General features: G+C 55.3%; 2 protein-coding genes across 2 annotated transcripts; one reads left to right on the forward strand and one right to left on the reverse strand.

Moving 5' to 3' along the window:
• Positions 1-3662: 3662 nt before the first annotated feature.
• Cygb (cytoglobin) lies at positions 3663-13506 on the reverse strand. Its single transcript, XM_057776442.1, has 4 exons — positions 13173-13506; positions 7784-8015; positions 7304-7467; positions 3663-5036 (listed from the first exon to the last, which is right to left on the reverse strand). The coding sequence occupies exons 1-4, from the start codon at positions 13313-13315 to the stop codon at positions 5003-5005; spliced, it is 573 nt and encodes a 190-aa protein (XP_057632425.1). The 5' UTR covers positions 13316-13506; the 3' UTR covers positions 3663-5002.
• Positions 13507-16141: 2635 nt separating this feature from the next.
• Prcd (photoreceptor disc component) lies at positions 16142-26490 on the forward strand. Its single transcript, XM_057776615.1, has 4 exons — positions 16142-16212; positions 16483-16551; positions 18949-19027; positions 24225-26490. Exons 1-3 carry the CDS (start codon positions 16142-16144, stop codon positions 18968-18970), a joined length of 162 nt encoding a protein of 53 aa, XP_057632598.1. The 3' UTR covers positions 18971-19027; positions 24225-26490.
• The last annotated feature ends 449 nt before the right edge of the window (positions 26491-26939 follow it).

Here is a 26939-nt window from a genome sequence, read left to right on the forward strand (position 1 = left end):
GAGAGAGTTTATTTTAATTAATCATAAAGGGAAGCCAGGCTGGACCGTGGTGGCGCACGCCTTTAACCCCAGCACTCAGGAGGCAGGGGCAGGGGAATCTCTGTGAATTCGAGGCCAGCCTGGTCTACAGAGTGAGTTTCAGGACAGCTAGGGCTAAAAAACATAAAGCAATAATTGTAAGTCAGGGCCAGAACTAGATAGGACCTGGAGGCAGGAGCTGCTGCAGACGCTTCATGGCTTGCTCAGCCTGCTTCTTTGTTACAGAACTCAGTGCCCAGAGGTGGCACTGCTCACAGAGGACTGGGCCCTCCCACATCAATCATTAATCAAGAAAATGCCAGCTGGGTGACGCACTTTTGACTTGGGAGGTGGAGGCAGCGGCAGGCAGATCTCTATGCGTTCAAGGTCAGCCTGGTCTACAGAGAGAGTTCCAGGACAGTCAACGCTGTTACACAGAGAAATCTTGTTTGGAAACATCGCCGGAAGGAAGGAAGGAAGGAGGGAAGGAGGGAAGGAAGGGAGGAAGGAAGGAAGGAAGGAAGGAAGGAAGGAAGGAAGGAAGGAAGGAAGGAAGGAAGGAAATACCCTTTCAGGCTTGCCATAGGAGCCTCCTGGAGGCATTTCCTTCTGACGTTCCTGCTTCCCAGATGACTCTAGCTTGTGTCGAGTTGACAAAAACAGAACAGAAACTAACTACCCCCCCCCTTGTTCTTTGAGTAGGGTCTCACCCTACAGTTTATTTCTTTTTAAAGCTGTTCTCGCTTCTCAGCCTCCTGAGTACTGAGATTTATGTCTCAGGAGAGATTCACTTGTGTTTTGAGACAGGGTCTTCTCCTGGGACCTAGAGTTAACCAATTAGGGGAGGCTGACCAGCAAACCCCGGGATCCTCCTGGGATTCTAAGCACGTGGCGCCACACCCATCTTTTTACCTGTGTCCTTGGTATCGGATTGAGTCTTGTGCCAGACAAGCACTAAGCGGCTGAGCGGTCTCCCCCGTTTGTTTATTTAGAGAAGGGTGCCCCCGTATAACTCTGGCTGGCCTGGAACTCACGACGTAGTGGCCAAGGTTGGCTTTGAACTTAGGATCCTCCTTCCTTAGTTTACCAAATGCTGGGATTATACACACTTGTTATCTGGTACCAACGCCTTCATTTATTAACTTTTTCCACTTGGTAACTGCAGGAAGATATTTCCTGTAGTTTAGGCGTGTACACTTCTGTTTTTGTCTCAGGTTTCAGTAAGCTTGCATCCCTTTTGGAGTAAGGTGGAGCCAATGCTCTGCTCCCCACCCCGACCCTATGCCCACCCCCAACCTCCCAGCCTGGAAGCTGGCGAGCCAGAGAGATGGTTGCTTTCTTGGGTGAAGTTCCCGCTGCAGCCAGCAGGGGCCACTGTGAGTCTGTACTGCTGGTATCTTTGTTCGAGAAGAGGCCGCCGTCTCCTCGCAACACCCCGCCCCCCTTCGTTGCCCACAGCCCGATGGCTCTCAGCTTGAGCTCACCAGGGGAGCTGACCCAGTTGCTCGGCTTTTCAATAAGAAAGCTGGCTGCCTGCGGAGCACTGTTTGTTCTGTGCTCCAGACATTCAAAGCCCAGACAGTGCCCCTGCCTCTGGCTTAAAACCCAGTCGCCAGAATCCTGCCCCGTTCCACCCTCATCCCCAGCGGGTGTGGGGTGATGGTCCATGTCCTCTCTCGAAGGTAGGAAGCGGAGAGGGTCTTTCGCAATGGCCTGTTCCAGGATGGCTCCAGTTTCCCGCTCTAACATTCTCAAGACCACTGTGCGGAGATTTTCTTTTTTTTTTTTTTCTTTTTCTTTTTTTTTGGTTTTTTTGAGACAGGGTTTCTCTGTGGTTTTGGAGCCTGTCCTGGAACTAGCTCTTGTAGACCAGGCTGGTCTCGAACTCACAGAAATCCGCCTGCCTCTGCCTCCCAAGTGCTGGGATTAAAGGCGTGCGCCACCACCGCCCGGCTGTGCGGAGATTTTCTGAGGGCTGGTGCCCCATCATGACCCTCCCATACCCCACCAACTGGTTCTGGCTGGGTCCGGTTCCCCAGGGATCAGCCCTCTCGTTGCAACTTCTCTCGCAGGATTCTGCTCGGCAGCTCAGCATTCCTCCCCGGTCCTGGTTCTCAGCGTCCAGCCAGCCGGCGCTGTTCTCAACGCTCCTCTTGTTTTCCGCCACGCTCCTCCTCTCTGCCTTGCAAGACAGATATTTGCTTAACGAAGTTGCTATTTCTCTTTTTGAGATGGTGTCTTGCTGTTTAGTCCAGGCTGGTCTCGAACTCTCCATCATCCTCCCTTAACCTCCCGAGAGCTGGGAGCACCCCCACACCAGGCCTCCTGTTTTTAAATCGAGGCTCTCAGCGTCTTGCCCAGTGTCACACAGCAGCGCCAAGACCGAATGTGAGCCGGAAGGCCACCAGTCTGGCACACTCCTTCCCTGGAAAGGTCTGGCCAGCACTGCCCTCCCGGCACCCAGCATCCTCCTGCAGTTCACAGTTTACTCTTGGCCCACGAGCTTGTCCTGCTTTCTAAGACTGCTATTTCTTTATTCTTTGGATTTCCAGCATGCTTTCTGCTGTGCCAGGGCCCAGAAGATAAAGGAAGGCACGGCTCACGTTCAAGTGCATGGGCTGAGAGACAAGACTTTTGCCCCTGTCAGCTGAGTCCTTCCAGACAGCAAGAAGCCTTCCCAAGGGGCAGAAGCTGTTTCCTGTTCTCCTGTACACCCCCCTCCATGCAGTGACCTCCTTGATCCCTCCTCAGGGACTTGATGCTGCTGTTGTGACCATGGCCATGGGGGGATGGACAGGCCTGGCCCAGCAGCGCTTGGAAAGAGACTCTATCTAGTCCCAGAGCTCAAGGCGGATTCCAGCAGGCTCCCTTTCGGCGGTACCCAAGGGCTGACCCCTGACCCCCGGAGCCTCAGGACCGGCATTCAGCATCGAGTATGGAATGTCCGGTGTGTAGGCCCTTCTGCATGGACATCTAGACAAGACCCCCCCATCCTCTCCCCTCCCTCTCTTCCCCAGGCTGTCCTCCAACTTGTAATCATCCTATGTAAGCCTGCTGAGTGCCGGGGGGGGGGGGGGGGTGACCGGAGTGTGTCGCCGAGCTCACCTCGGACAATGTACCCTTCGTTCCACACTGACCCTGCCCTTGCTAGATTTCCAGGACAAAACCCAAAAGGCACTGACTTTTTCATCCCCCAGTGGAGGTGCTGGAGATTAAGCCTAGCGCCTGGTGGACGAATGCCAGGTTGTTCTCTTTCACTGAGCTGTGTCCCTAGCCTTCTTTATTTTTTATTTGGAGACAAGGTCTTACTAAGGAGTTAGTTACCTACGCTGGCTTTAAACTTGTGATCCCCACCCCCACCCCCGTGCCTCAACCTCTGAGTAGCTGCAGCGGAACAGCTGCAAACCACCAGGTAGGTCCAGCTTCTCTGACTTTTTGAATAAGACAGACCCATTTCCTCTTTCATTTTCTGACTTCCTGCTTAGCAGCCCAGTGATCTGCAGTCCCGAAACCCAGAGCGCCCCGGAGCAGCTAGGGCCAGCACAGGGGAGGTGTTTCCAATGAAAATGTTCTATCTAGAAACGCTGACCGGGGAAGAGCGAGGTGAAGGCAGGTCTCCGGGGTGGGAAAGAACAGAGGCCAGATTCAGGAAGAACGGGCCTGTTTAATGGCACAGCTGGTTACAAACATCAGAAACTACAAAAAGACAGGCGGTTACAGGGAGGCTGCGTGAGGATGGGACAGGAGGGGATGCAGGCACGGCAGCCACAGCAGCAAGACATCCTCCAGGACAGAACACACGGACCAGGGAGTACGCACGGGGTCCCCAGCAACGTTAAGGAGACTAGGTGGACAGGATGGCCTGGTGGCCTGCAGGAGGGCAGGAAAGGCCCTCGGTCTCCACTGAGGACGGAGTCCCTGGTCCTGTGGTCTGGCTGCTGTCTGAAGTGAGCAGGTGAGGCTCCTTACCGAGGCTGTCCCTCACCCCTCCACACATGCATACACAGGATACAAACACTGGCTGCCGCCCCAGTGGGATCTTCTGAGCTCTTGGTGCGCCCTGGTCCCTGCCCTTCCTAGGGTAAGCCAGTCAGCCAAACCCTTAGGAAGGTGAGGAGAGCCAGATCTTATTTTTTATTTTGTTTGAGACAGGGTCTGCTTGTGTAGCCCTGGCTAGCCTGCTCATCACCATGGAGACTGGGTAGAGACCACCTGACCTCGAACTTGCAATTGCAACGATGCTCTTGGCCTCCCAGGCTCCTGCTGGGGTTACAGGTGTGTGCCACTACACTGGGCAAACTAGATCTTTTCTTTCTTTTTTGTAGACGGGCAGGAATGTAGAGCACTGAGCTATGGGGGCAAGCTGAGGCACCCCAACTCCACTTCCTGGCCCCGCCCTCTTCTCTGTTTCTCCATACTCCCCGGAGTGCTGCCCAGGCACATGCTGGGGATCCCCCTGGCCTCCCATAGCTGGGCAAGACTGAGGCTTCTGGGCCTGCAGCTACACATGATAGATATGTATTTATATATATTTATATATTTATATAGAGATCGTATATAGAATATATCTGTATATGTGGTAGACATGTGTGCGTGATACTCTAGATGCTGAGGTGAGCCTACATGCTGGTGGGCAGAACGCAGTGGGGCTAGTGCCTTTCTGAAGTGACTCACGAGCTTGTCCTGGCTTCCCACCGGCTGCTTGCTAGGTCCCTCTCTAACAGGAAGTAGAAAAGCTAAGACGGGTGCACCCCCTGCTGGGGAGGCAGGAGGGTCCCCCACTGCTAGGTTCAGCATCAAGGTAGCTAGCCCCACCTCCCAGCAGCCTGGGGGGACCAGGGCCATGAGGAAGGCCTCCTTTCGGGAAGTTGAGTCGGGATTCCTCCAGCTTCCTTGGCACCCAGAAATGGAAGGTCAAGGAGTGTCTTCAGAATTCAGCCTTCTGCCCAAAGTGCTGCCAGGGAGAGGGGGGCTGGGAGGGGTCCTATGGCCCCGAAGAGGGCAGCGTGGTCGGTGGGCTGTGGATGAGACAGATGAAGGGGACAGGTTATAGGGGTCAGTGGGGGAAGGCCGAAGGGGACACCTAGGGCACTAGGAGGGGGGACCGGGAATCATGAGATGGGACACTTTTGGCTGAGAGACGCAACATGGTTGCACAATACCCCATTATCCCCATCCTATGGTGCTACCTCAAGCTAGTCTGGTAGCCCAGGAGAGGAGAGACCTGGACCTGTCAGGGGGTGCAGAGGGCGTGGCCAGCGCCTGACCTGTTGATTACCAAACACCACACAGATGGGAACTGGTTTCTCTTCCTTTAGAAATAGGATGTGTACTGTCCTAGCAGAGGGCTCCCTGGCTTCTGCATAGTGTCTCCGCCCGTGAAACTCCTTTTAGCTCCCTGGCCGTCACATCCCCCTGTCCCAGCGCCCCTCCACCCACACAGAGCTACACACCCGGAGGCAGAGACAGTTCAATAAACAGTGGTGTCTGGCTCAGTGTGTTTCCCTGATAAGAGAAGTTGGACTTCTAGAAGTCAGCCCTAAAACTCCACTCCACCCTGTGAGGCAAGGGGAGGTCCTGGAATGGGTTGGGACCTGCAGGCCCTGGCCCATGCCTAAGACCCCAGGAGACCAGAGATGGGGACAGAGGCTGTCAAGGGACACCAGGGGGCAATTCCACATTGTGACAGCTGGGGAAGCCCGGTATGGGTGCTCAGGCCCAGGTGAGGTAGCTAGCCCGTGGGCTGTCTGGCCCCTGCATCACCCACGCCCGCTCAGCCCACTAGGACCAAAGCGGGGCAAGATGATGTTTGAGGTTTGGCCAGTGCTGAGTCCCTGGGGTCCAGCTGGGGCAGGAGCAGGAAGACTCCAGCCATGTGTTTCTGATTCACTGGGGCTTGCTGGCCAGTTCTCCCCACCGTCCCTCTAGGCCCTGTAAAAAGCTCTTTTCTCCAAAAGCAGGAAGTCTTGTGTCATTGCTGTAAACAGACTCATCTTGGGCGACAGAGCCTGCCTGGGGAGGAGAGTTGCGGGGGAGAGCGGACCCCTCCACTGCCTCCCCTCCCACAATCTCCTCTCTGGTCTCTCTCAGTGGCAGCTGGAGGGAACCCCAGTTTTCCAAGCTTAGCTGATGCCCTTCTTTGGCAGGTAAACCTCTTTTCACCCCTCATTTACTCCAGAGTCTGGGGCGGGCCAGGTCCAGCTGTACACATCTGGACTTGACCTGGCTGCAGCTAGCAATTCCTGAGAACTCCACTGTGCTCTCCTGGGGAGCTGCTGAGGTGGGGGAGGCATAACTTGACTGGTCGGTCTGCGGCAGGAAGGGCAACAGGCCGGGCCTCTCCCCACCCTTAGGGACCTCCTCTGCAGAGCCGGGTGGGGAGGCCCGTGAACAGGAGGTGGCACGGGGGCCTTGAAAGGGCCTGAGGAGACAGTGCCTTTTCCATGGGAAACTGCTGGGAATGTTTCTCCAGAACACGTGTCCCAAGCCGCTGGCTGACCCCTAGTTCCTGTTCCCGCCTCCGCTCCTCTCCTTCCTACTTCAGCCCTGGCTCTGTCCTTCCATTTGGCTCCCAGAGTCAGCTGCCTCCCGGGGGTCTGGGGGGTCTGAGTGTTCCCAGCCGCCACATCACCACATCGGAAGGCCAGCCCTCGCTGCGCTCCCAGCCAGCGGGAGTCACTGAGTCCGTCCGTCCGCCCTGTTGGAGCCTAGAAGTGGGTGCTGTCCTCTAGTCAGACTGGAAGTAAACATCTCCTAGTTTTGTCCGTGTGAGTGACACCCATGGAGGTCCCTTGTGGGCCTGGGCATGTGTATGTGTCCTCATGACCCTCCTGGCTCCAGCTCTGTTGGGGCAGGGAGTTGTATGGAAGCACCCTCGGGTGAGCATGAGATGAAGAACAGGCCTAAAGGATTGGTACAGAGGAAGGGGTGGGGCTGGCCCCGTGCTGCTCTGAGTCTTAGGAGCCAACGCCCCACCAGGAGACAGTCATAGCCTTGGGTGACCTGAGCCATCCCTGCTCCAGACATGGAGAAGCACTGCCTAGACAAATCTACTTGGAGCTCTCAACTCTGTGCAGCCAAGAGCAGGGGCTGAGCAGAAGCGGGCCTGAAGTCAGAAGGATGCTGCCACGCAGGCCCTTTGTGGGGTGCCTGCCATTAACTGTATCAGACTCCTGCGTCTGCATGCCCCAGAGTCAGTCCCTGGTCCCAGGAGAGATGGGAAGCCTAGGGGACTAGATAGGACATAGCAGGGAGACTGCCCAGCCCACCCTCACCCCCTCCTCACGTGGTGGTGTTGGGGACCTGCTGTACCCAGCCCACTTCCTTGTAGGCAGCGGTCACATGGCTGTAGATGAGACCACGCAGCTTGGCCCAGGCTTTCTGCGTCTCAGGAGGGAAGTCATTGGCAAACTCCTCGGCGATCACCTCCAGAATGACCCCAGAGAGAATCTGGGGGCAAAGGAGGGAAGGAGGAGTAAACGCCTGGGCACCCTGCCTCCCGCCGTCCCCAGGATCCCTGAGAGCCCACATTGGCCTGTGTGGCGGGCACAGACTAGCAGCCTGGTGGTTACCGAAGCCCATGTTCTCAAGACAAGGACTGCGCTGGAGGCGTCTTTCTCTCCTGCCGCCGTGTCTTGCCTGCCTCAGCCTCTCCAAGGGAGCAGGCTGGCAGCACCGTAGCCATCTCCGCTATTCAGGAGCCCTCCCGGAGGGCACAGGCACAATGGCCTGCAGGCTCTGGACAAGAGTAAATGCACGGACATACCTTGAAGTACACAGGTTCCACCTTGTGCTTGAGGGCGTGGGCCTTGCCCACCAGGGCGAGCACAGAAGACACCTTCTCGGGGTCATGCAGGTTCTCCACGACAGTGTTGAGGGCCCCCATGACCCGGCAGGCATGCTTCCGCAGCTGGGGACTCCTCTCCATCTCCAAGGGGTCCTCCATGTGTCTAAACTGGCTGAAGTACTGCTTGGCTGACGGGAAGTTCACAAAGAACCTGGCAGGAGAAAGGGGGTGAGTGCTGAAGTGTGAGGGGGGACTTCTAAATCCTGCTGGAATGGCCAAGATGGAGGCAGGGTTGGAGAAGCAAGCATGCTCCCACACCTAGAATGGTTTTCACTCTCATACAGAGCTGTCCTTCCGTCACAGGCTCTCCCTCTGGCCAGGTCCTGCCGGGACCACCTGCTGGACCTGTTTAGGCTGGCAGCCTCTTGTGCCAGGCCACCGTCTGCCTTGCTTCTTGAGTGCTCTCTGAGCCTACACCCCACTGAGGCCTGCTCTGGTCACTGAGAGAGATTCTGGAACAATTGTTTTAGGTTGGTTTTTGTTTCTTTGGCTGGTTGGTTTTTGGTTTTTGAGACACGGTTTCTCTATGTAGCCCTGGCTGTCCTAGAACTCACTTTGTGGACCAGGCTGGCCTAGCGCTGGAAGAGATCCTCCTGCCTCTGCCTCCTGAGTGAGTGCTGGGATTAAAGGCGTGAGCCACCACCACCCAGCAATCGTTTTGGTTTTTAAAGACTCATCATGATGCCCAGGATGACCCCGAACTCCTGGGCTCAAACAATCCTGCCTCAGTCCTCCCAAGAACAAGCCACTGTAATTCCTTTGCTTCTTCCTCGTCTTTTCTGAGATAAGCGCGTGCTGAGCATCCTTGGTTGATCTGGATCTCTGGGTAGGCCAGGGTGGCTTTGAAGCTTGCAACATTCCTGCCACTTTTGCCTTATGAGTGCTGGGGTTACGGGCATGCACTGCCATGCTCCCCACCCATATGCCCGTACCCAGCTCCTTATGTAAGTTTTCTCTCAGTGCTGGGGACTGAATCCTGGGCCTGGTGCTTCCTAGGCGCGCGCCCGTTATTTATCTTCTCTAAGTGCGGGTTCCTCATCCATAAAATGGGCATCAGCGTTCCTAGGCTGTGGGGGCCGAGTGTAAAGGAAAGGGCTTGTCGTCCACAAGGGTTGACAAGGTGTCCACGGCGTGCATGGACTCGCGCCATCCTTAGAAGAGAGGGGCGCCCTCCTTGTGAACAAAGTGAGGCCAGGGTGACCTAACTGTGCTGGCTCAGCCAGTGAAGAGCCGACGAGAGACACCCTTCTCTCCCAGCTCAGTTGCTTTCTCCTTGATGCCCCGCACCAAATGTTAATTTAAACAACTGATTTTGCCTTTGTGGTACGGTTTGTGATTATCTGTGAGATCTTGAACTCATGGACATAGCCTGTCTCTGCCTCTCAAATGATGGGATTGGAGGCATGGACGCCCCCCCCCCCCAATCCCTCAAAGCAGAATTTGGGCTTTCCTGGTACTGGCCCTCTCCTGTTCTAGTTTATCTAAATGGGTTTAATCCCCCTAGACTTCTTACATTACATCATTCTCATACTCAAAAACAGGCATTGGCTCCCTAGTTTTACACCCAAGTCAGATGCCCCAGACTTCTTATGAACTGTGCCCATCCGCTTCCCCAGCGCCATGTCTCCACGCCTCTGCCCAGAGTCCTCGATCCCAGTTCGACTACGGCACTTACCATTGGCCAGCCTTCCTTGCCGTGAAGTGGGATGCCTGACACATCCCGCATGCCAGACCTGCCCGTCTCTGACCACCCAGTGTGGCCTTCCTGCCACAGCTATCGGTGCCACCAGGTAGTTTTCTCTGCTGCCCTTTGAGTCTGTCAGACCAGACCCCGCACCGTAAGTGGAGGCTGGGTCTCACAAGTGCTCAGATCCATCACCCCAGCCTATGGGCCCCCTAGCTGGGACTCAATGAAAGACTATTTCTTTAATGATTCCTTAGAAAGTGTGTAAAGTATCCTGACCTGTGTTGTTGGGTGTCACCACCCTCTGTCTGTCTGTCTGTCTGTCTGTCTGTCTGTCTGACGCATCAGAGGAAGCTCACAGCTTGTGGCTCAGGCCTGAGAGTCTGATGTGAGGGAGATAGACACAGAACATCTGGCCGGCCAGCCCTTCTGGGGCTACAGCCGCTTTTGGCAGGAAGGTTCTGACTGGGTGGTCAGGGCACCATCCATGTGGGGAAGGCGAGGGACCTGCTTGGACGCTGAGTGTGACCTTGGACACACACTTTGTGACTCCCTCCTCCTGTCTTTAAGAATTTGAGAAAACTTCCACAGTTGGCTTCTTCAGAGGTACTGGGTGTGGACCAAGGTGGCATCGGGCCTGAAAACACACAGGATTTCTCTGGAAGCTTTTCATGAGGGACACATGAGGAAAGATGCCTCGGTGGCCAGGGAGACAAGCCAGTGGGTCGAACTGACTCACTGCGCAAGCCTGGCAACCAAGCTTGGTTCCCAGAATGTGTGAAAACCAAAAGGCAGGATGCCGCGGCACACGGGTAACCCTAGCACTCCTAGACAGTGAGACAGGGTACCTCAGACACAGCGCAGTGGCAGGAACAAGAGAGACACTCCCTCAACAAGGTGGAAGGAGAGAACTGGCTCTTATTTCCACACGGCATACGAACATGCTCCCACCCCTACACACAATAATAAGCATCTCAGGCTTTTTGGTTTTCACAATTGCAAAAAAAAAAAAAAAAAAAAACCCAGCCCTAAAGAACAAAAAATTAATGGGGGGGGGGTATGGCATGTTGCAATCTGCAAGGCGTCTCTTACAGTATTTAGTTGCCGCAGTCTAGAAACTCTTTCCTCTCCCCAAGCAGGACGTCCCAGGGGACACTCATTGAGCATTTACTATCCAAGCGCTGCTTTGCCCCTCAGCTTATGGATCAGGAACTGGCTGGTCCCCAAGGCTGCCCAAGAGGCAGCAACAGAATGGACCAGACTTCAACGCTGCTGGCCAGGGACCGCAGGCCGGGATGGGTCCTGAACACAGGTCTCCTGCCTCAACACAGCATCACCGTGTGTGGCCCTGAGGGAGGACCTTCCTAGGGAGTAGGGGCCTGAGCTCTGCTGTCATCCTGGCTTCCCCTCCAGTCTGTGTTTCTTCCCACCCCTCCCTGACTGGCTTGAGCTGCCAGGGAGAAACCTCAGCAGCCAGTCTTGGGGAGTTTCTCAGCTCCCAGAGGCATCTGGGCTTCCAAGAGCCTGAAATAGGCTTGTCTGTGTATGAGGGGGAAGGTGTCAGCGTTACAACCAGGAGGGAGGGTGGTGTTCCCTCCTTGGGTTCCTCTCTCACAAGGACTGGAAACATGGGGGTCTGCCTCAGACCCTAGGGCAGCTAGCAAGCTCCTCCTCTATTCCACCACCAGGAACTCCTTCCTGGTAGTAACCAGCCTCCTCCTTGTCCCCTACTCTGCAGGCAGAGTGGGTGGTAGGGACAGAAATGGGGGAGGGGTGGTCAGAGGGCCTGGTCCCGTGGATGAACATTTGGGGCTTGTCAGAACATGAGTTTGTGAGCGAAATCTACGGATGGGTCCCGTGAAGCTATGAGAAGCTAGGGGTCTTGGCCTTGCCCCCTTCTATTGGCCAGGCCTAGGGCAGAGAGCCCTAGAGTGGCATTTGGAGTCATGGGGAGTGGCTGGGGTTGTCCAGTGTTGGCCTGGGGTTGTCAGGCTGGCTTTGGAGTTAGGTGAGGTGTGGTTGTTGGGAAGCTCGGCAAACCAGATCTGTTAGCCATCTCGGGTCTTCTCGGGGTCACTGTGGGCCTCTGAGTACTAAGTCTGTCAGCAAGTATCTTCCCCAGCCAGGCCTGGTCCCTGGGTGTCAGGGGGCGAACCGAGGAAGAAAGGGCTCCCAGGGTACAGAATGAACCCTGTTCTCAGACCCTGTTCTTCTGTTCCCTCTCTTCTCCCATTCCTGGGGGAGCCACTCACTGACATCCCCAGGTCCTAAGGGCCTTGCCTTGTTTCCCCTTGGTGCCTACATGTGCTTTGTGGACCTAGGGGCACAACACAAGGCTGAGAGCAGCTCTCTGGGGATGCAGGCTGGCGCATCCGAGGCTCCACTCCCCGCTGTGAGCTTGTGTGTGGGTGCCTACACTGCCAATCTGTCTGCGGCTCTGGGATCCCAGTGGCCCTCCTTGGTTCCCGCCAGCAGGGCAGTGAGCTCTGAAACAGCCGCCCCTTCCTCTTCCTCAGGAACTCTCCCCCAATTCCTCTAAAACTCTTCTGCTCTTTTCCTCCAAAATTTACTTCTGAGTTGGAATCCAGGCATATCAGCGGGGAGCTGGGTAAGTCCCAGGCTTGCCGGAGGCAGAGGCAGAAGGGGAGGAGAAGAGCAGGGGAAGGGGCCAGGACTGGAAGGCAGACACCTGCCGCAGCGGTCAGTCCACCACTTCACAAAAGGCTGCCCTGCTCTGCCCTAGGTTTGACAGTCTCCCCCTGCCAAGAGTGGGTGCCCCTGTTCTGCCTGTACCCCTGGGTCCAGCGTGTGTGGGAATAGTCCAGGTGTGATTTGTAACTAGTCAGTGTCTAGCTTGTGGGGTTTGGGGATATTAGCCGTGCAGGTGTGTAAATAGAGCATCACTTAGGGTGAGGGTCCTCAGGGATCCTGGGGACGGACACTATACTTCTATATACCTATTTGGCTGGAGGGTCCAGAGTGGGGCCCTGTCTCCTGAAAGCCACCCCCCCCCAAAAAAAAACCCTAACAAACTCAGCCAGGATTGCGTCCTAAAGCCTACTGGTTTTACTCACCTGTCTCACCTGCAGCTCGCACTGGCCTCACTTTTAGAGCCCGGGAGGGGCAACTGGGCACTGGGCCTCTTGACCTCTAGTCCCCTGCTCACTGCTGCGCTCTTCCAAAGGGCCGAGCTGGACAGGGCGTTCTGTATCCTCTTTAAACCCTTTCCTGGCTGAACCTCAGTTTCTCTGCCTGTCTCTAAAACGGGGAGTCGTTTCTGAAACGGGGAGTCCCTACCGTTCCCTTTGAGGGGCTGGTCAGATGGCCGTACATCTCAGTTGGGTCGCTAGGGTCACTCATAAGGAAGACCGACTGGGATGGGTGAGTTCTGAGGCCAGAGGAACCAAGTGCCCTCCCGCGTCTAGTTCCTCGTGAGCCCAAAGCCCCGGGCCAGGAAGGAATCAGCTAGGGTTTCCATCGTCCCAGGGCGCCCCCACTACCATGACCCATTCCCAGTCGCTGGGGAGGTGGCGCCGGAGCTCGCAGCGGGCCGAGCCCGCCTCTGCCCGCAGTCGTTGTCACCCTCCCTGTCCTGGGCCCCGCCAAGCCGGGAGCGACACCTACCTCACCAGGATGGCTACCCCCACGTCCTCGCAGTTGGCATACAGCCGGGCCCACGTAGCCTGCACCGCCTTCCTCTCCGCCTCGGACAGCTCCTCGCTCCGCTCCCTGCGCTCTCTCTCCATGTCGCCGGGCACTTTCTCCATGAGCAGCTCCGAGCCCAGCGCTGCTTCGCTAGGCGGCGGGAGCGAGGAGTCAGAGCCGAGGCCGGTGAATGCGAGGCGGGCGGGAGGGCTCAGAGTAGAGCGCCGGAGGGAGGGAGCGAGCGAGCGTGTGTGTCTGTGCGCGTCGTGTGTGTGTGTGTGTGCGCGCGCGCGCGTGTGTGCAGGGTATATGTGCGGGGGGCGGGGGACTGCGAGCTGGGGGCGGGGATGTGGTCTGCTGGGGAAAAAATGTTTAAAAAAATGAATCCGTTCCAAATCCCTAGTCCTGTGTCGCGGAGCCTATTCTGGCAAGGTGAAGACTGGGCGGGATGGGGGCGTCGCGACTGGCGTCGGCCCGCCTGCCCACCCACCCGCCAGCAAGGCCACCGCGGTCCTCGCTGGGAGAGGTAGGTGTGGCCAATGTGCAGAAGGGGCTGGGAGGACCAGGGGCGTCACGCGGAATGGGCAGCGCGGGCTGTGCCGGAGTGTGCCCCCGGTCTGGTGCGGGGCTGGGGGCGCAGGGATTGGACTCCCGATGCGCGGTGTCTGGACCTGCGCGTGTGCGTACCCTTCACGCGGTAGGGAACTGACTCAAAGTCAAACACATCCAGGCATTGCTTCCCGTCGCCTGCTGGAGAGGACACGAACTTGCAGACAAACCTGGGCTTCCCTTGTAGACCCTGTAGTCCCGCTGCTCCTCAGCCTAAGACTGGGCCCAAGGCACTATTCTCAGACCTGGGGACCCCAAATTCTGGCAGTCTTCCTTCTCATCTATCATTCCTGCTGGTTCTCTGAACTTGAACGCAAGCCCAGTCTGGGGAACCAAGGGCCCGTACCCCCCTTTCTTCCCCACCAATGCCAAACCCAAAACCAAGTAGGAAGGAAGTTCCAAGACACTGTCCTGAATTCTGGCCCTGGCCTTAGTGAGGCTTCATGCGACAGTGGCAGTCAGGAGTGATAGATGGGCAGCCAGAACTCATAGGCGCAGGACAGTGGAGACATCTGTCACCGTCAAAGATTCAGTTTGGAAACCATTAGGCAAATCCATCATCATAGACTGTTCGTGGAGGGGCGAGATGGACAGAGTGGAGGATTGCCCTGTCTTGAGGGACCCAGAAACTTCGTCCTGCCAGAGGTGCTCAGGTCTGGGCATGGACAGAGGGAACCCTGAGACCACAAGGGTTGACACAGATGACTGAGGTAGCTCTGGTTCTCCCCAGGGCTCCCTGTTAGCCCTTACCCTGCTCAGGAGTAAGGAAGATAGGAGCCCTGTTGCCCAGAAGGTGGCTCTCCTCTTCAGCTTTGGTTCCTGCTGATTTAAGGCCTTGATGATCTGAGTTCCATCCCCGGGACCCACATGGGAAGGAAATGACTCCTGCAAGCTATCCTCTGACCTCCACATGCACCCACCTCTCTCCCCCCCCACCTCTCTCTCTCTCTCTCTCTCTCTCTGTCTTTGTCTCTCTCTCCCTCCCCCCCTCTCTTGCACACACACAATAATAATAATAACAAAAATTTAAAAATCTAAGAGATAAAATCAGACTTTAAGGTTCGGGGTTCAGTCCTGATAGTCACCAAGTACCTTTACACTTTACAGGCCCTCCTGGAGCTCAGTGTTGGGGTGCCTGATGGGGCACCCGGCCAGGACGCATTACCTCCCATGGTTAGGAACGGAAACAAAGGTCTTAGAAGGGATGGAGGACAGTGTGCTGCGTTCAGGTCCTGACATCACTCAGTGCATGTCCCCGCCCTGCCCTGCTGACTCCCTTCTACTTCCTGAGACCCAAGCAGCTGCCCAGGAGGTCCTGGTGGGTGGGACGTGGAAAGAATATTTCTATTGATTTTCATCTTCTCCTCCCATCATCATATCTCATAACCTGGGGATATATCGGTACAGCAGTCTCGCACATAATTGATAAGCCTATAATTTATATCTAAATTATATAAGATAGTTATATAAGATATAATTTATAGTTCATATCTGTAAGTGCGCACCTCAACTCTGCCTCTCCCTGAAACGGAGTGTAACGAGCAAAGTTCAGAGGGCTGGCAGAGGGAGCAAGCGAGCCAGGTTCACTGGCAGGCTCTGCTTTCGCGGCCTGTCGGGCTCATCATCCATCCTGCTTCCCTTCTGCCGCACAGCCTGTCACCGAGGAGTCCGGCAGGCTTCTCGTCAGCAGCCAAGCAGAACCGGCGGAGGGCCCAACCTTCTGTAGCACCTGCAGCTTCAGACACCTCCTGCGCTTGCTCTCTTTCTCGCCTGTACTGGAGATTGAACTCAGGGCCTTGGGATGCAGGAAAGCCCTCTGTCTACTACTGAGCCTCTTTGAGATACCCCCGTTAGGTTTCCAGGCTGGCCTCCAACTCCCTCTGACGCTCAGTCAGGCTTTGAACTTGAGATCCCGCCCCTTCCCAGTGGCTTACAGGTCCTTGTCACTGGGCCAGGCCCCAGATCCTCTTTGAAGCTCTCCTTGATACTTGCAATGTCCCCAGTGCTCTGCAGTACAGAAGTAACTCACTTAACTTGATTGCACTGAAGCCCAGGCAGTATTGAATGCTCTGGGGAGAACATTCTGGACAGGCACCTTGAAGTAGGTTGGTTTACTCTGCCTCTAGAGGGGAGATCTTGGCCCGGTGAGTTTAATCTCCCTTCACCAGGTCAGTTCTGCTGACTCCACTAATCAGCTTGAACCTCCTAATCCATCCCCAGGAACTTCATGAAACACAGCGGGTTGCTTGGGAGAGGTGGCCGGGGCCTTTGTGTGGCCCCTCACCTGTGGCCTTCTTCCGGCAGAGTTGGTGTTCAGGGGGGGATGGGGCAGCTGAGCCATGTGCACCACCCTCTTCCTGCTCAGCTTGGCCATGCTGTGGCGCCGCAGATTCACCAACCGGGTGGAACCGTGAGAGACTGATGGGGCTGCGCGTCGGGGTTGCGGGTGGGAGAAACTTCCAGGGAGGGTACAGATAAGCCGAGGGGGAGCAGTGGCCGCCTGGATCCCTAGCTGGTCTGGGAGGGGATTTGAAGGACACCTTGAAAGGGTCACTCTCGGAGAAGGTGGTGCTGGGTGGGAGCAGGCGGCCTGTTAGTCAGGGGCTGCTAGACTGTGACCAGGGGGTGGGACAGAGGCTGGGCGCTGCCTACAGGTTCTCTGTCTGCTCTTCCCTTCCAGAGAGCCCAGCAGAGAGGACGGGGCGGTTGTGGGCAGCAGCTCGGACACAGACCTTCAGTCCTCGGGCAGGTGAAGGAGAGTCAGGGGTGGGGGGAATGGTGCCAAGGAAACTATTGGTGTGTATGTGTGTGTGGTGTGAATGAGTGTGTGTGGTGTGTGAGTGTGTGTGGTGTCTATGAGAGTGTGTGTGGTGTGTGTGTAGTGTGTATGTGGTGTGAGTGAGCGTGTGTGTGGTGTGAGTGTGTGTGTGCGTGGTGTGTGTGTGGTGTGTGAGTGTGTATGGTGAGTGGTGTGAGTGAGCATGTGTATGTATGGTGTGAGTGTGGTGTGTGTGGTGTGTGAGTGGTGTGTAGTGTGTGTGTGGTGTGAGTGAGCATGTGTGTGGTGTGTGAGGTGTGAGTGTTGTGTGTGTGTGGTGTGTGAGTGTGTGTGGTGTGTATGTGTGTGGTGTGTGAGTGTGTGTGATGTGTGTGTGTGTGGTGAGTTTGGTGTGCGTGTGTGTGTTGTGGTGTGTGTGTGTGAGTGTTGTGGTGTGTGTGTGTGTGTGTTCTAGCCCTCGCCACAGTCACTCCCTGTGGGCAGGTTAAGTGGGAGAGGGAGTTCATGCCCCCCTCTACCGGACCAAGGCTGTTGCTTGTTTCAGCAATGATGAGAGTGTGGGACAGGTTCCCAGGGGAACCTTCTGTTGAAGGAGCTGGGAGCAGAGGGAGGAGGCAGGAGCCGCTGGGGGCTGATTTGCTCTCTTGTCCTTGGCCCTCCCTCCTCCTCCTTTCTCTGCCACCGACCGGGCTCAGCTGCTCAGTTGCCTGAACCTCCTGCAGGATTCGCTGTCCAGTCCCCAATAGAAGGCACAGGAGGAGCATGACATCACCAGCACTGAGTGCTATTGGCTGGGTCGCCCCTGCGGGCAGGACGCTGTCTCCCGTGGCCAGAAAGTTAACTCTTCCCTAGGTTGAAGCCATGTGGCCTTTGTGGGGTGGGGGGCAAAGTGGTGTATTTGTCTAGACTTTTCCTTCACTGGCTTATCAAAGTCTTTTGGATGATGAGGGGCCTCTATGCCCCTCGAAATACTAAAAAAGTAAAGCAGTATCTATTTGGTGCCTATGTGTAAGACATGTGCCTGCCCATGGATGCCCCAGCATGGCAGCCATCTTGAAATCATCTCTCATCCTTAGAGAAAAAAAAAGGGGGGCAAAAAATATCTCAGGAAGCCGGGCGGTGGTGGCGCACGCCTTTAATCCCCAGCACTCGGGAGGCAGAGACAGGCGGATCTCCGGGAGTTCAAGGCCAGCCTGATCTACAAGAGCTAGTTCCAGGACAGGCACCAAAGCTACAGAGAAACCCTGTCTCAAAAAACCAAAAAAAAAAAAAAAAAAAAAAAAAAAATCAAAAAAAAAAAATACCTCAGGAGCTTTGGGATTCAGGGCCCACTGGAAGGAGGGCGTCCTTACCAACTTGTTCTCGGTCAGTCTGGAAGGGTAAATATGTGCTGTGACTCCTAAAGCTGGCCTTGTTGACAGTGGTTGCAAGGTTGCTGGAAAACACAGTGGAACTTAACTGCTAGAAGTATTCCTGAGGCGCTTCTCCTGGGGTGCTACTCCTGGGGTGCATATACTCTTGGGGTGCATATACTTCTGGGGTGCATATACTCTTGGGGTGCATATACTTCTGGAATGCATATACTCCTGGGGTGCATATACTCCTGGGGTGCATATACTCCTGGAGTGCATATACTCCTGGAGTGCTACTCCTAGGGTGCATATACTACTGGAGTGCATATACTCCTGGGGTGCTTCTCTTGGGGTGCTATTCCTAGGGTGAATATACTCCTGGGGTGCATATACTCCTGGGGTGCTACTCCTAGGATACATAGCCAATGGGTGCTTTGTGCTTCCCTAGACCTTCCTTTCTTTTTTCTTCCTTTCTTTTCTTTTCCATTAGATTGTTTTGAGACAGGGTCTTACTATGTTGCCCTGAAACTTGTCATGTAGGCCAGGCTGGCTTCAAACTCTCAGAGATCCGCCTGCCTCTGTCTCCTAAGTGCTGAGACTAAAGGCATGTGTTACCACCCCTAGCTCCCAAACTTTTCCTGCACAGTAATTCTCAATAACCTTAGGCTTAGTAGGACGTGGCTGTTTATAATTACTAGGTAATGGCTGAGGAGATTTGAATGGGGGACCCTCTAATTCCAAGTAACTGTCTAGCCTATAAAAAATGGGCCTAGACCCCCTGAACAGAGAGAAGAGACCAAATCTAGGAACCATCTAGCCAAGCCTAGTCTGGTTACCTCTTAATTCCTTGGCACCCAGTTACCTGGAAACGCTGTCTGTCAACAAGGAACCAGTTGCTGATGGAGGCTGCCTCTGGACTGGCTGGGGAGGCACAGGGGAAGTAGGAGGGAGAGGAGAGCCCTAAACACAACAAGTTCATCTCCATCTTCTGACTCCAGTGTTTCCCTCTGTGCAGGGAGAAAGAACCTGTGAGGTAGGCCCTTGCTTCTTCAGGCTGCTCAGCTCTGGGGACTGTGACCCACTGGCCGGGACAGGTAAAGGCAAGGAGCCCTGGAGGGCAGAGGGCGGGGCCATGGGGGGGCCATGGGAGGCAGTCTGTAGCTCTCAAGGTCACTGCTGGAGATTGGGTGAGGGCCGCTTGGTCTTGTGCTGGCTGTTTATGCTTCAGGCCACAGGGCAAGGGCTGATTTGAAGAGTGTGGTCTTGATCATGTTTTCTTGGCTTGGGGGTGAGGTGTTGGCTGAGCTACATCCTAAGGGCAGTGCTGCAGATCTTTAAGGGAGAGGTAGTGGCCTGGGACTGGGACGGGCCACCCTGAAATACACATACCACCTCTGGGCAGGTGAACGAGCTGTGGACTGTTCTGGCTTTCCCTTCTAGCTGGAGTCCTGCTTCACCCCCTATCCCAGGAGGATGTTGTAGGGCTGGAGGCAGCGTCAGGAGGGATAACAGGAGAAGCAGTCAAGGAGAAGGTAGGCTTGTCCCCGCAACCTCCAGGTCTGCTCCTAGACAGACCGTGACTATAGGGCTCACAAGCAAGGCTGGTGCTGGCAGGAAGAACATGGGTGCATGTGCTCCCGAGCTCCTGGTTGGAGGACCTGCCAAGCTGGACATGGCAGAGAGAGGGACTTTCCAGGCTCCCCCAGGCTAACGGCAGGGAACCCCAGCATCCCAGAGTTGGGTGCAAGCAGAGAGAAAGAAGCCTTGTAAAACAAGAGAAGGATAAAGGATAGCCTGGGCTTAGTCATTGAGGGCTCCCCGATTCATTCTCTAATCCGATCCTGACATAACCCACAGGCAGCCATCCTGATATCTATGGTACACGCATAAGAAGACACAGGGAGAAGCCCATTGCCACAACGCTATTAGGTGGGGGATTCAAGCGCACGACCTTCTTGCCTTTGCAGCCGCTTGGCAAAGGGGGTTCTATTGGCCTGGCCATCTGTCAGCTCAGGAGCTGTTCTGCTAAACCCCTGGCGTCTCGGGCTGGGCCGTGACACTCTGCAGCAGATACTCATTCCTGTGGCATCTGCCTCTTTTCAGTCCCTAGAACTCACCCTGTCATTGGCTGCTCTCCTGAAATTATCCGTAAAACAGGCCAGCTGGATCTGTGGCATGTCTGCCTAAAGCTGGCCGGGAGCAAACACCAGCTTGTGTGCTGAATGTGCTCTATGTCTGTGTGTGTGTGTGTGCGCGCACGCGCCAAATGGACAGTGGCGTGTGTGAAAGGGAAAGCGTGGCACCTGTTTTTGTCACTCTGACTGCTCAGTAACTCAGTGGCAACCACCTCCCTTGCCCCCTGCTGCTCTGCCATTTCTCTCCTTACCGTCCTGTCCGGTCCAGAGCAGAGATAAAAGCCCATTTCCGCTCCTGCTCCCAGAACCAGGCTCACCCTGCGGGCAGCTGCTCCCGACTGTCTGGGAGTCATTCATCTTTAAAAGACACCCCCCATGCTGCATCTCTCTTCCCCGTGCAGCTCCCCGCTGCCAGCCCAGCAGTTATGCCTCTGCCCCTGACTTTGGGGTGGCAGAAGATAGTCCCCTAGACAGCAGGATCCCCGAGCTGCTTCACCTCAGTGGAGGGAGGAAAGAGGTGAGATGCCACAGCTGAGGGACCCACTATTGTGGGGCGCTACCTACTGGGAGAGGTTGCTGATACTGCAGGGAGCTTGGCTTGGGTATGGATACAGGGAATATGGCGGGAGCTGGCTCTCCAGAGGGCACAGAGGTGTGTGGGGGGGTCACACTAGGGCAAAGAACCTGCTGGAGTGTCCACCCGATCCATGGCCAACTGTCTCAGCTCCTGTCAAGCCATTTTTCTCCTGGGAGGCGTGAGTCATCCTAGTGACAGGGCTGATGGCCAGAGGGCACTGTTCCTGGGGACCCGTCTGTGTTCTCTGATCCCAGCTTTGCCTTCATTCTCTAATCTAGTCACCATGTTCTTGTCACTTCATCCTTGTTTCTGGTCTCTGCCATTACCGAGTTGCCCGCCTCCTTCCAACGATCCAAGAAATTGCCAGGCCAAGGTCATAGAGCAGTACCAGGGCAGGCTCCCAGCCCAGACTCACTTCCAGCAGGACAGCACCTCTTTGCTGTGCTGCTCTGGGAACCTCCTCTGGTGACTGGCTCCAGATGAAGGGCAAGGATGGGATGGGAGAGGGGGGCTTGTTGGCGGCGGGGGGAGGGGGAGGATGTGACTCCCTGGGCCCTGGCAGCTGGGGAGCCATGTGGGTTGGGAGGGAGGGGCCCTCTCCCCCAGGGAGCAGGCTGGCTTTGGTGGAAGCAGACTGTGTTTACACCTTCCCCGCACACCCTGCCCACGCTCGGCTTCTTCCCAGGGCCTCTCCCACCCTGGGTTCTGTGCAATCTGCACATTTGTAGCTCCTGCTGCACAAAGTCCCTCCCTCAGTCTGGAACTCCTCTGTGGAAGGCTCTCACTGCCCAGGTGCCCTCCCTCAGCTGTAACTCCTCCACAGGAGGTGCCCACTGCCCAGATGCCCCCTCTCATCCTGGAACTCCTCCACAGGAGGTGCCCACTGCCCAGATGCCCCTCTCATCCTGGAACTCCTCCACAGGAGGTGCCCACTGCCCAGGTGCCCCCTCTCATCCTGGAACTCCTCCACGGGAGGTGCCCACTGCCCAGGTGCCCTCCCTCAGCTGTAACTCCTCCACGGGAGGTGCCCACTGCCCAGGTGCCCTCCCTCATCAGGAGCTCCTTCACAGGAGGTGCCCACTGCCCAGGTGCCCCCTCTCATCCTGGAACTCCTCCACAGGAGTATCCACTGCCCAGGGGCCCTCCCTCAGCCCAGAACTTCCTCCACAGAAGGCGCCCACTTCACAGGTGCCCTCCATGAGTCCATTAACTCCCATCACTCAGGTCAAGGGAGTGTCTGTAAAGTATGGGGGTGTCAATTAATTCCTGGCCATGACACTGTACTCACAGAGGCTCACTCCTTCCCTTCCCATTTCCTGAGCAATAGCTGCTGTTTGGAAATAGGAACAGGAATATTCATGTGTGTGGTAGACAGAAAGCTAAGGACAAAGGAGGAAAGAGCTGAGATCAAGAAATGAGTAGCTGCTGGCGTGGGGTGCTGGCTGCTGGCGTGGGGTGCTGGCTGCTGGCGCGGGGTGCTGGCTGCTGGCGTGGGGTGCTGGCTGCTGGTGTGGGGTGTTGGCTGCTGGTGCGGGGTGCTGGCTGCTGGTGTGGGGTGCTATCAGTTGGTTTGGGGTGCTGGCCACTGGGGTGGGGTGCCTGTTGCTGCTTTGGGGTGCTGGCCACTGGGGTGGGGTGCTGCCTCCGATGGGGTAACAACAGGGACCTAAGAGCAAAGGGGCTAGAGCCAGTGACTCTGCCACCACCTCCTTTCTCTGTGCCCTTGAATAGGCTGCGGCTGGCTCTGGGCTTCCGTTTCCTCATCCATAAGACAGAGTTAGTTGCTGTGAGGGTGAGGTGGGCACTGCTTAGAACGCTAGCGAGTGTCGCCGATCTGCGATGGAAATTCCTGTTCAGCTGTTGCAGCTCTTCCCTCCTCACCCGATGGTCCTCCCTTTCCTCTCTCCCCATACACCACAGCCGGGTGATGGACAGACGGGGGGGGGGGACGGGTGAGAACACCCATCAAGGGCCTCTGTGTGCAGGAGGCTGTGACAGGCTTTGCTTTCCAAACCATTCTCCGCTGAGGATAGGAGCCCATAACCCTGCTACCTTCCCGCCCTTGTCTGAATGCTAATCTCTCAGCTGGAGAGAGCCTGAGTGACAGGGGAAAGGCGCTCTGAGCTGTGCGGTGGCCAAGGGCAGCAGCCTGAGCAGGGAGGGCAGGCTGCTGTCTGCTGCTTCCGGGCCGCCAGTCCCTCCTGGAGACAGGGACATGACCAGGGAAGGAATGAGGTGTGGGGGGAGCTTCAGCAGCTGCTGATGTCCTGCGCCACCCTGAAGTGCAGGTGAGACCTTGGGGAGTACCCACCCATCCCAGATGTGCCCAGATGCATAGACTGTGTATGCACGCAGAGCATGGTGGAAGTGCTGGCCAGCACCAGACCGGGTGAAACCCGGGACCCACTCTGAGGCAGGCGAGAGCAGAACAGGGCACTTCACTTTCCTGGCCCCCTGGGCAGCCAGTGCTCTTCGCAGGGGCTGTGCTGTTAGGGAGAAGCTGAGCCCTTGCGCTGGAGGGAAGTGTTGTTTCTTTGTGAGCCGGGAGATGAGAAGAAGGGCAGAGCAGCTCTGCTGCAGCTTACACTGACAGAATGCTAATGGCACTAACGATGCTATTAATAATGGCTAATATGGATCAAACCCTTATTATACGTTGGGCACCGGGCACAGTCTCGTTGACGAGGGAGGAACTGCTGTTAGCCTCATTTACCCAATAAGGAAAGGGAAGTTCACAGAATTTGTTCAAGGTCACAGCTGGCAGTGAAGCCAGGACCCATGTCTGGGAATCTGATGCCAAAGCGGATGGTAGGGAGGTCTTGGATCTGGAGATGAGGGCAGTGAAGAAACTCAGAGAGTGACCTGCCTCCAAGGACACAAGGCCTGGAGCTGTGGCCCTGCCTGTCATGTCTGTCTCTGCTGGTAGGGCAGGGTTGCGAGGGTTTTCTGTTGAGAATGAGAGATGAGAAACAGGATGCTGTTTTCTCTTCAGGCGCATGCCAATCAAAGGCAGGCCAGACCCTGGGATCTGAGAGGCTAGTCCTTGCTCCTTGACTGCCAACTGAGGAGAGCAAGGAGAGCCAGGGGTGCCACTGAAGCGGGAAGTGGTGGCTCCTGGTGGGGATGACAGACAGCAAGGCCTTCACTTACAGTTGCTGCCACTTGCCACTCTGTTGCCTCCTTCAACTGGGGCCAGGACCCTGGGGAGAGGGTGACAGCCAGCAGCCCATCTGCAGAAAGGGAGGGGTGAGGAAGGCAGCAGTTTTGGGGTGTGTGTGTGTGTATGTGTGCGCGCGCACACACAGGTGCTACAGGGATCCACGGACTTGCATCAGGACCACAGACCCTGCAGAATGGATTGAATGACAGACTCTAAGCATATGAGCCGGTCAAAGGGCCAGTCTCATTCCTATGTCAACACACACAAGCATGCACACACACACATACACGCATGCACGCACGCTTGCACACATGCACGCATGCATGCACGCTGACACCCAGTCGCATGCACAGGCAAAAGCCACGTGAATTAAGCACTAAAGAAGTTGGCACGTACTCATCCGACTGTTTATTTACAAGCATGCATGGGAGGCCATGATGCACGAATAGCAGAGGCCCTGGGAACCACGCAGCTGTGCTAGCCGCCTTCCTTGCTCCACTGCTCAGGACCACGGGAAGATCCCGGCGAGGAAGTCTAGTTCTGCTGGCCCAGCTCTGCCGACACAGATGACCGTTTGTTCTCTAGATCTCAGTTTCCCCACACAGTAAACATGTTCCTTCTGCAAGGCCTGGTGCTGAGATATGAAGACCTGATGACCGCCTGCGGAAACAGGCTGGCGAGAAAAGTGAAGGGACGTGGCAGATGCTCTCCAGGGCCCCGTGGACTATCCCCAGCAAGACAGCCTGTGATGGACTGTGTCCGGAGGTGCTGACAAAGGTGTGCCTACGTGGTGAACATCTGTGTAGTGTCCGTGTGCCAGGATACAGAGACAGACTCGGGGCACCCGTCAAATCCAACCAGAAACAACAAGATGTAGGAAGCAGACACGATGGTGGGTGGGCACACAAGACAGCGGCCCCAGGACTGTTTCAGCCTCTTGTCGGGTGCTCAGGGAAGGGAAACCAGAAGGTGAAGAGACAGCAGGACATCTGTGGCGGCACACAGAAACAGAAGCAGCAGTGACAACTCAACAGGACGCAAAAAACACAAGAGAAAAACCGACTGCGCTTGACCAGCGTGAACTGACACAGGTGAAGACTGGGCGGGAACACGGGTCAAACAGGCGACTGAAGACATGGCTGGGGTGCAGCTCCGCAGTGGGGTGCTGGCCCAGCGTGGACAAAGCCTTGGGTTCGGGTCTCACCACCACATACAACTAACAAACAAACTGGGCGCCGCGGTGCACTTGGGAGGCAGAGACAGGTGGATCCCTGTGAGTCTGAGACCAGCCTGGTCTACAGAATGAGCTTCGGGCCAGTCAGGGCTAAACAGTGAGACAAATGTCTGTCTCAAAAACAAATGAAAGTCTGAGACTCGTGTCTGGAATAGATTTGGCTCCGAGGTGATTGTATCTGGAATAGATTTGGCTCTGAGGAGAAGAGCACATGCTTCTCTGTAGAGGACTGGGATTCGGTCCCAGCACCTTCATGGTGGTTCACAACACTCTGGAACACCAGTTGTATGGGATCTGATGCCCTCTTCTGCACTCGGAGGGTTCTCACATGCACGTGATGCACACATATGAAAGACATAAATTAATTTAAAAACTAGAACAAAGGACTTTTACAGCCCAGGGGCTAGCGAGCCGGCACAGCAGTTCCGGGCAGCTCTTCCAGGAGAGCAGTTCGATTTCCAGCACCGACGTAGGAGCTTGCAACTGCCTGTAACTCCTCTGCTGGCCTCTGGACACTGAACTAACGTGCACACCCCCACCCCCACATACACAAGGAAAAATAAAATAGTTCTTAAAAGAACTTTTACAAAAAAAGAAAACCAAACAGCACGTGGGAGGCAGAGGCAGGCAGATCTCTAAGCTCGGGGCCAGGACAGTTAGGGCTACACAGAAAAACTCTGTCTCAAAAAACCAAAACCAAACCAAACCAAAATTTCTACAACTCAACAACTGGTTCAAATTTTAAAAGTCAGGAGGTTTTAATAGCCACTCTATGAAAAACATATGCATATGGCCAATAAGAGCAAAAGCATCAGCATGGCGAGATGCCACTATGTAGCTATCACAAAGTGAGTATGTGGGTGTCTGGAACCCCACAATGTGACCACTTGGGAAACCAGTACAGTAGTGTCTTAGAAAGTAATTGGAGAACAAAGTGCTGACAGCGGCTTTGCTAATGATAGTTCCATACTGAAAATAACCCAGATATCTATCAACAGTTATCAGTGAGGAAGCTGAGGTAGGTTTGAATGGTGGAATAACACTCGAAAACAAGAAGGAAGTGGGGTGTTTATATAAGAAGCAACACAGAAAAGTTAAGAGGGAGGACCTAGTTGGTGATCACAGTTATGAAATGCTAGGACGAGACGGAATGCAGAGTGATGGCTGACCCAGCCAGGGCTGGGTATGGAAACCGACTGTAAGGACAAAAGGCACGTGGGGGCTCAGGGTGGCAGATGTGTCTTGACTCTTGACTTGGATTATGCTTATATGCATGTGTTTGCATACTGAATCTAAGAGTACATTCTGAACATATTTTATACCTCAGTAAAGGTGGCTTACAGAGTAAAAGAAAAACAAGAATGAACTAAAAACAAATCATTATTTGCTCATAGTCTAGCAGAAAAGCAAGCCATAAGCAAATGGGGCACAGGCTTCCAATCCCAGACACCAGAGGGGACGATTACAAGTTCAAGGCCAGACTGTCGTCTACATGGCTGAGCCCTGGGTCTAATGCCCAGTACTAGAAGGGAGACATGGAGGAAGAAAATGAGGATAAACATGGAATGGGGTGGGGAGGTGGCTCAGCAGCTAAGAGGATGCAATGCTCTTGCAGAGAACTCGTCGGTTCCCAGCGCCCACATCAGGCGGCTCACTACCGTCTGAAACTCCAGTTCCAGGCAATCTGACCCTCTACGGCCTCCGTAGGCATCTGCACACACGGTGCGGGTAAATTCAAGCAGGCACACACACATGCACATAAACAAATATTAAACAGTGGGGTTGTGAATGTGACAAGAAATAAATATAAGCATCCAAAGTTCCCATCTGTGGCGCACTTCGTGCTTTGGAAACACAGTCTTAAAACAATCCTGTGAGAGTCAAGTGATCACCCCCCTCC

Source organism: Chionomys nivalis, chromosome 7 (assembly GCF_950005125.1).
Source record: "Chionomys nivalis chromosome 7, mChiNiv1.1, whole genome shotgun sequence".
In the NCBI taxonomy this organism is placed as follows: domain Eukaryota; kingdom Metazoa; phylum Chordata; class Mammalia; order Rodentia; family Cricetidae; genus Chionomys; species Chionomys nivalis.

Coding starts and splice junctions, on each gene's coding strand:
- Cygb (XM_057776442.1), bottom strand. CDS start 13,315: ATGGAGAAAGTGCCCGGCGACATGGAGAGAGAGCGCAGGGAGCGGAGC. Junction 8,016..13,172: donor GGGGTAGCCATCCTGGTGAG/GTAGGTGTCGCT, acceptor TTCTCCTGCCAG/GTTCTTTGTGAACTTCCCGT. Junction 5,037..7,303: donor CAGGTCCCCAACACCACCAC/GTGAGGAGGGGG, acceptor TCTCATCCACAG/CCCACCGACCACGCTGCCCT.
- Prcd (XM_057776615.1), top strand. CDS start 16,142: ATGTGCACCACCCTCTTCCTGCTCAGCTTGGCCATGCTGTGGCGCCGC. Junction 16,213..16,482: donor TTCACCAACCGGGTGGAACC/GTGAGAGACTGA, acceptor CTTCCCTTCCAG/AGAGCCCAGCAGAGAGGACG. Junction 16,552..18,948: donor GACCTTCAGTCCTCGGGCAG/GTGAAGGAGAGT, acceptor CCCTCTGTGCAG/GGAGAAAGAACCTGTGAGGT.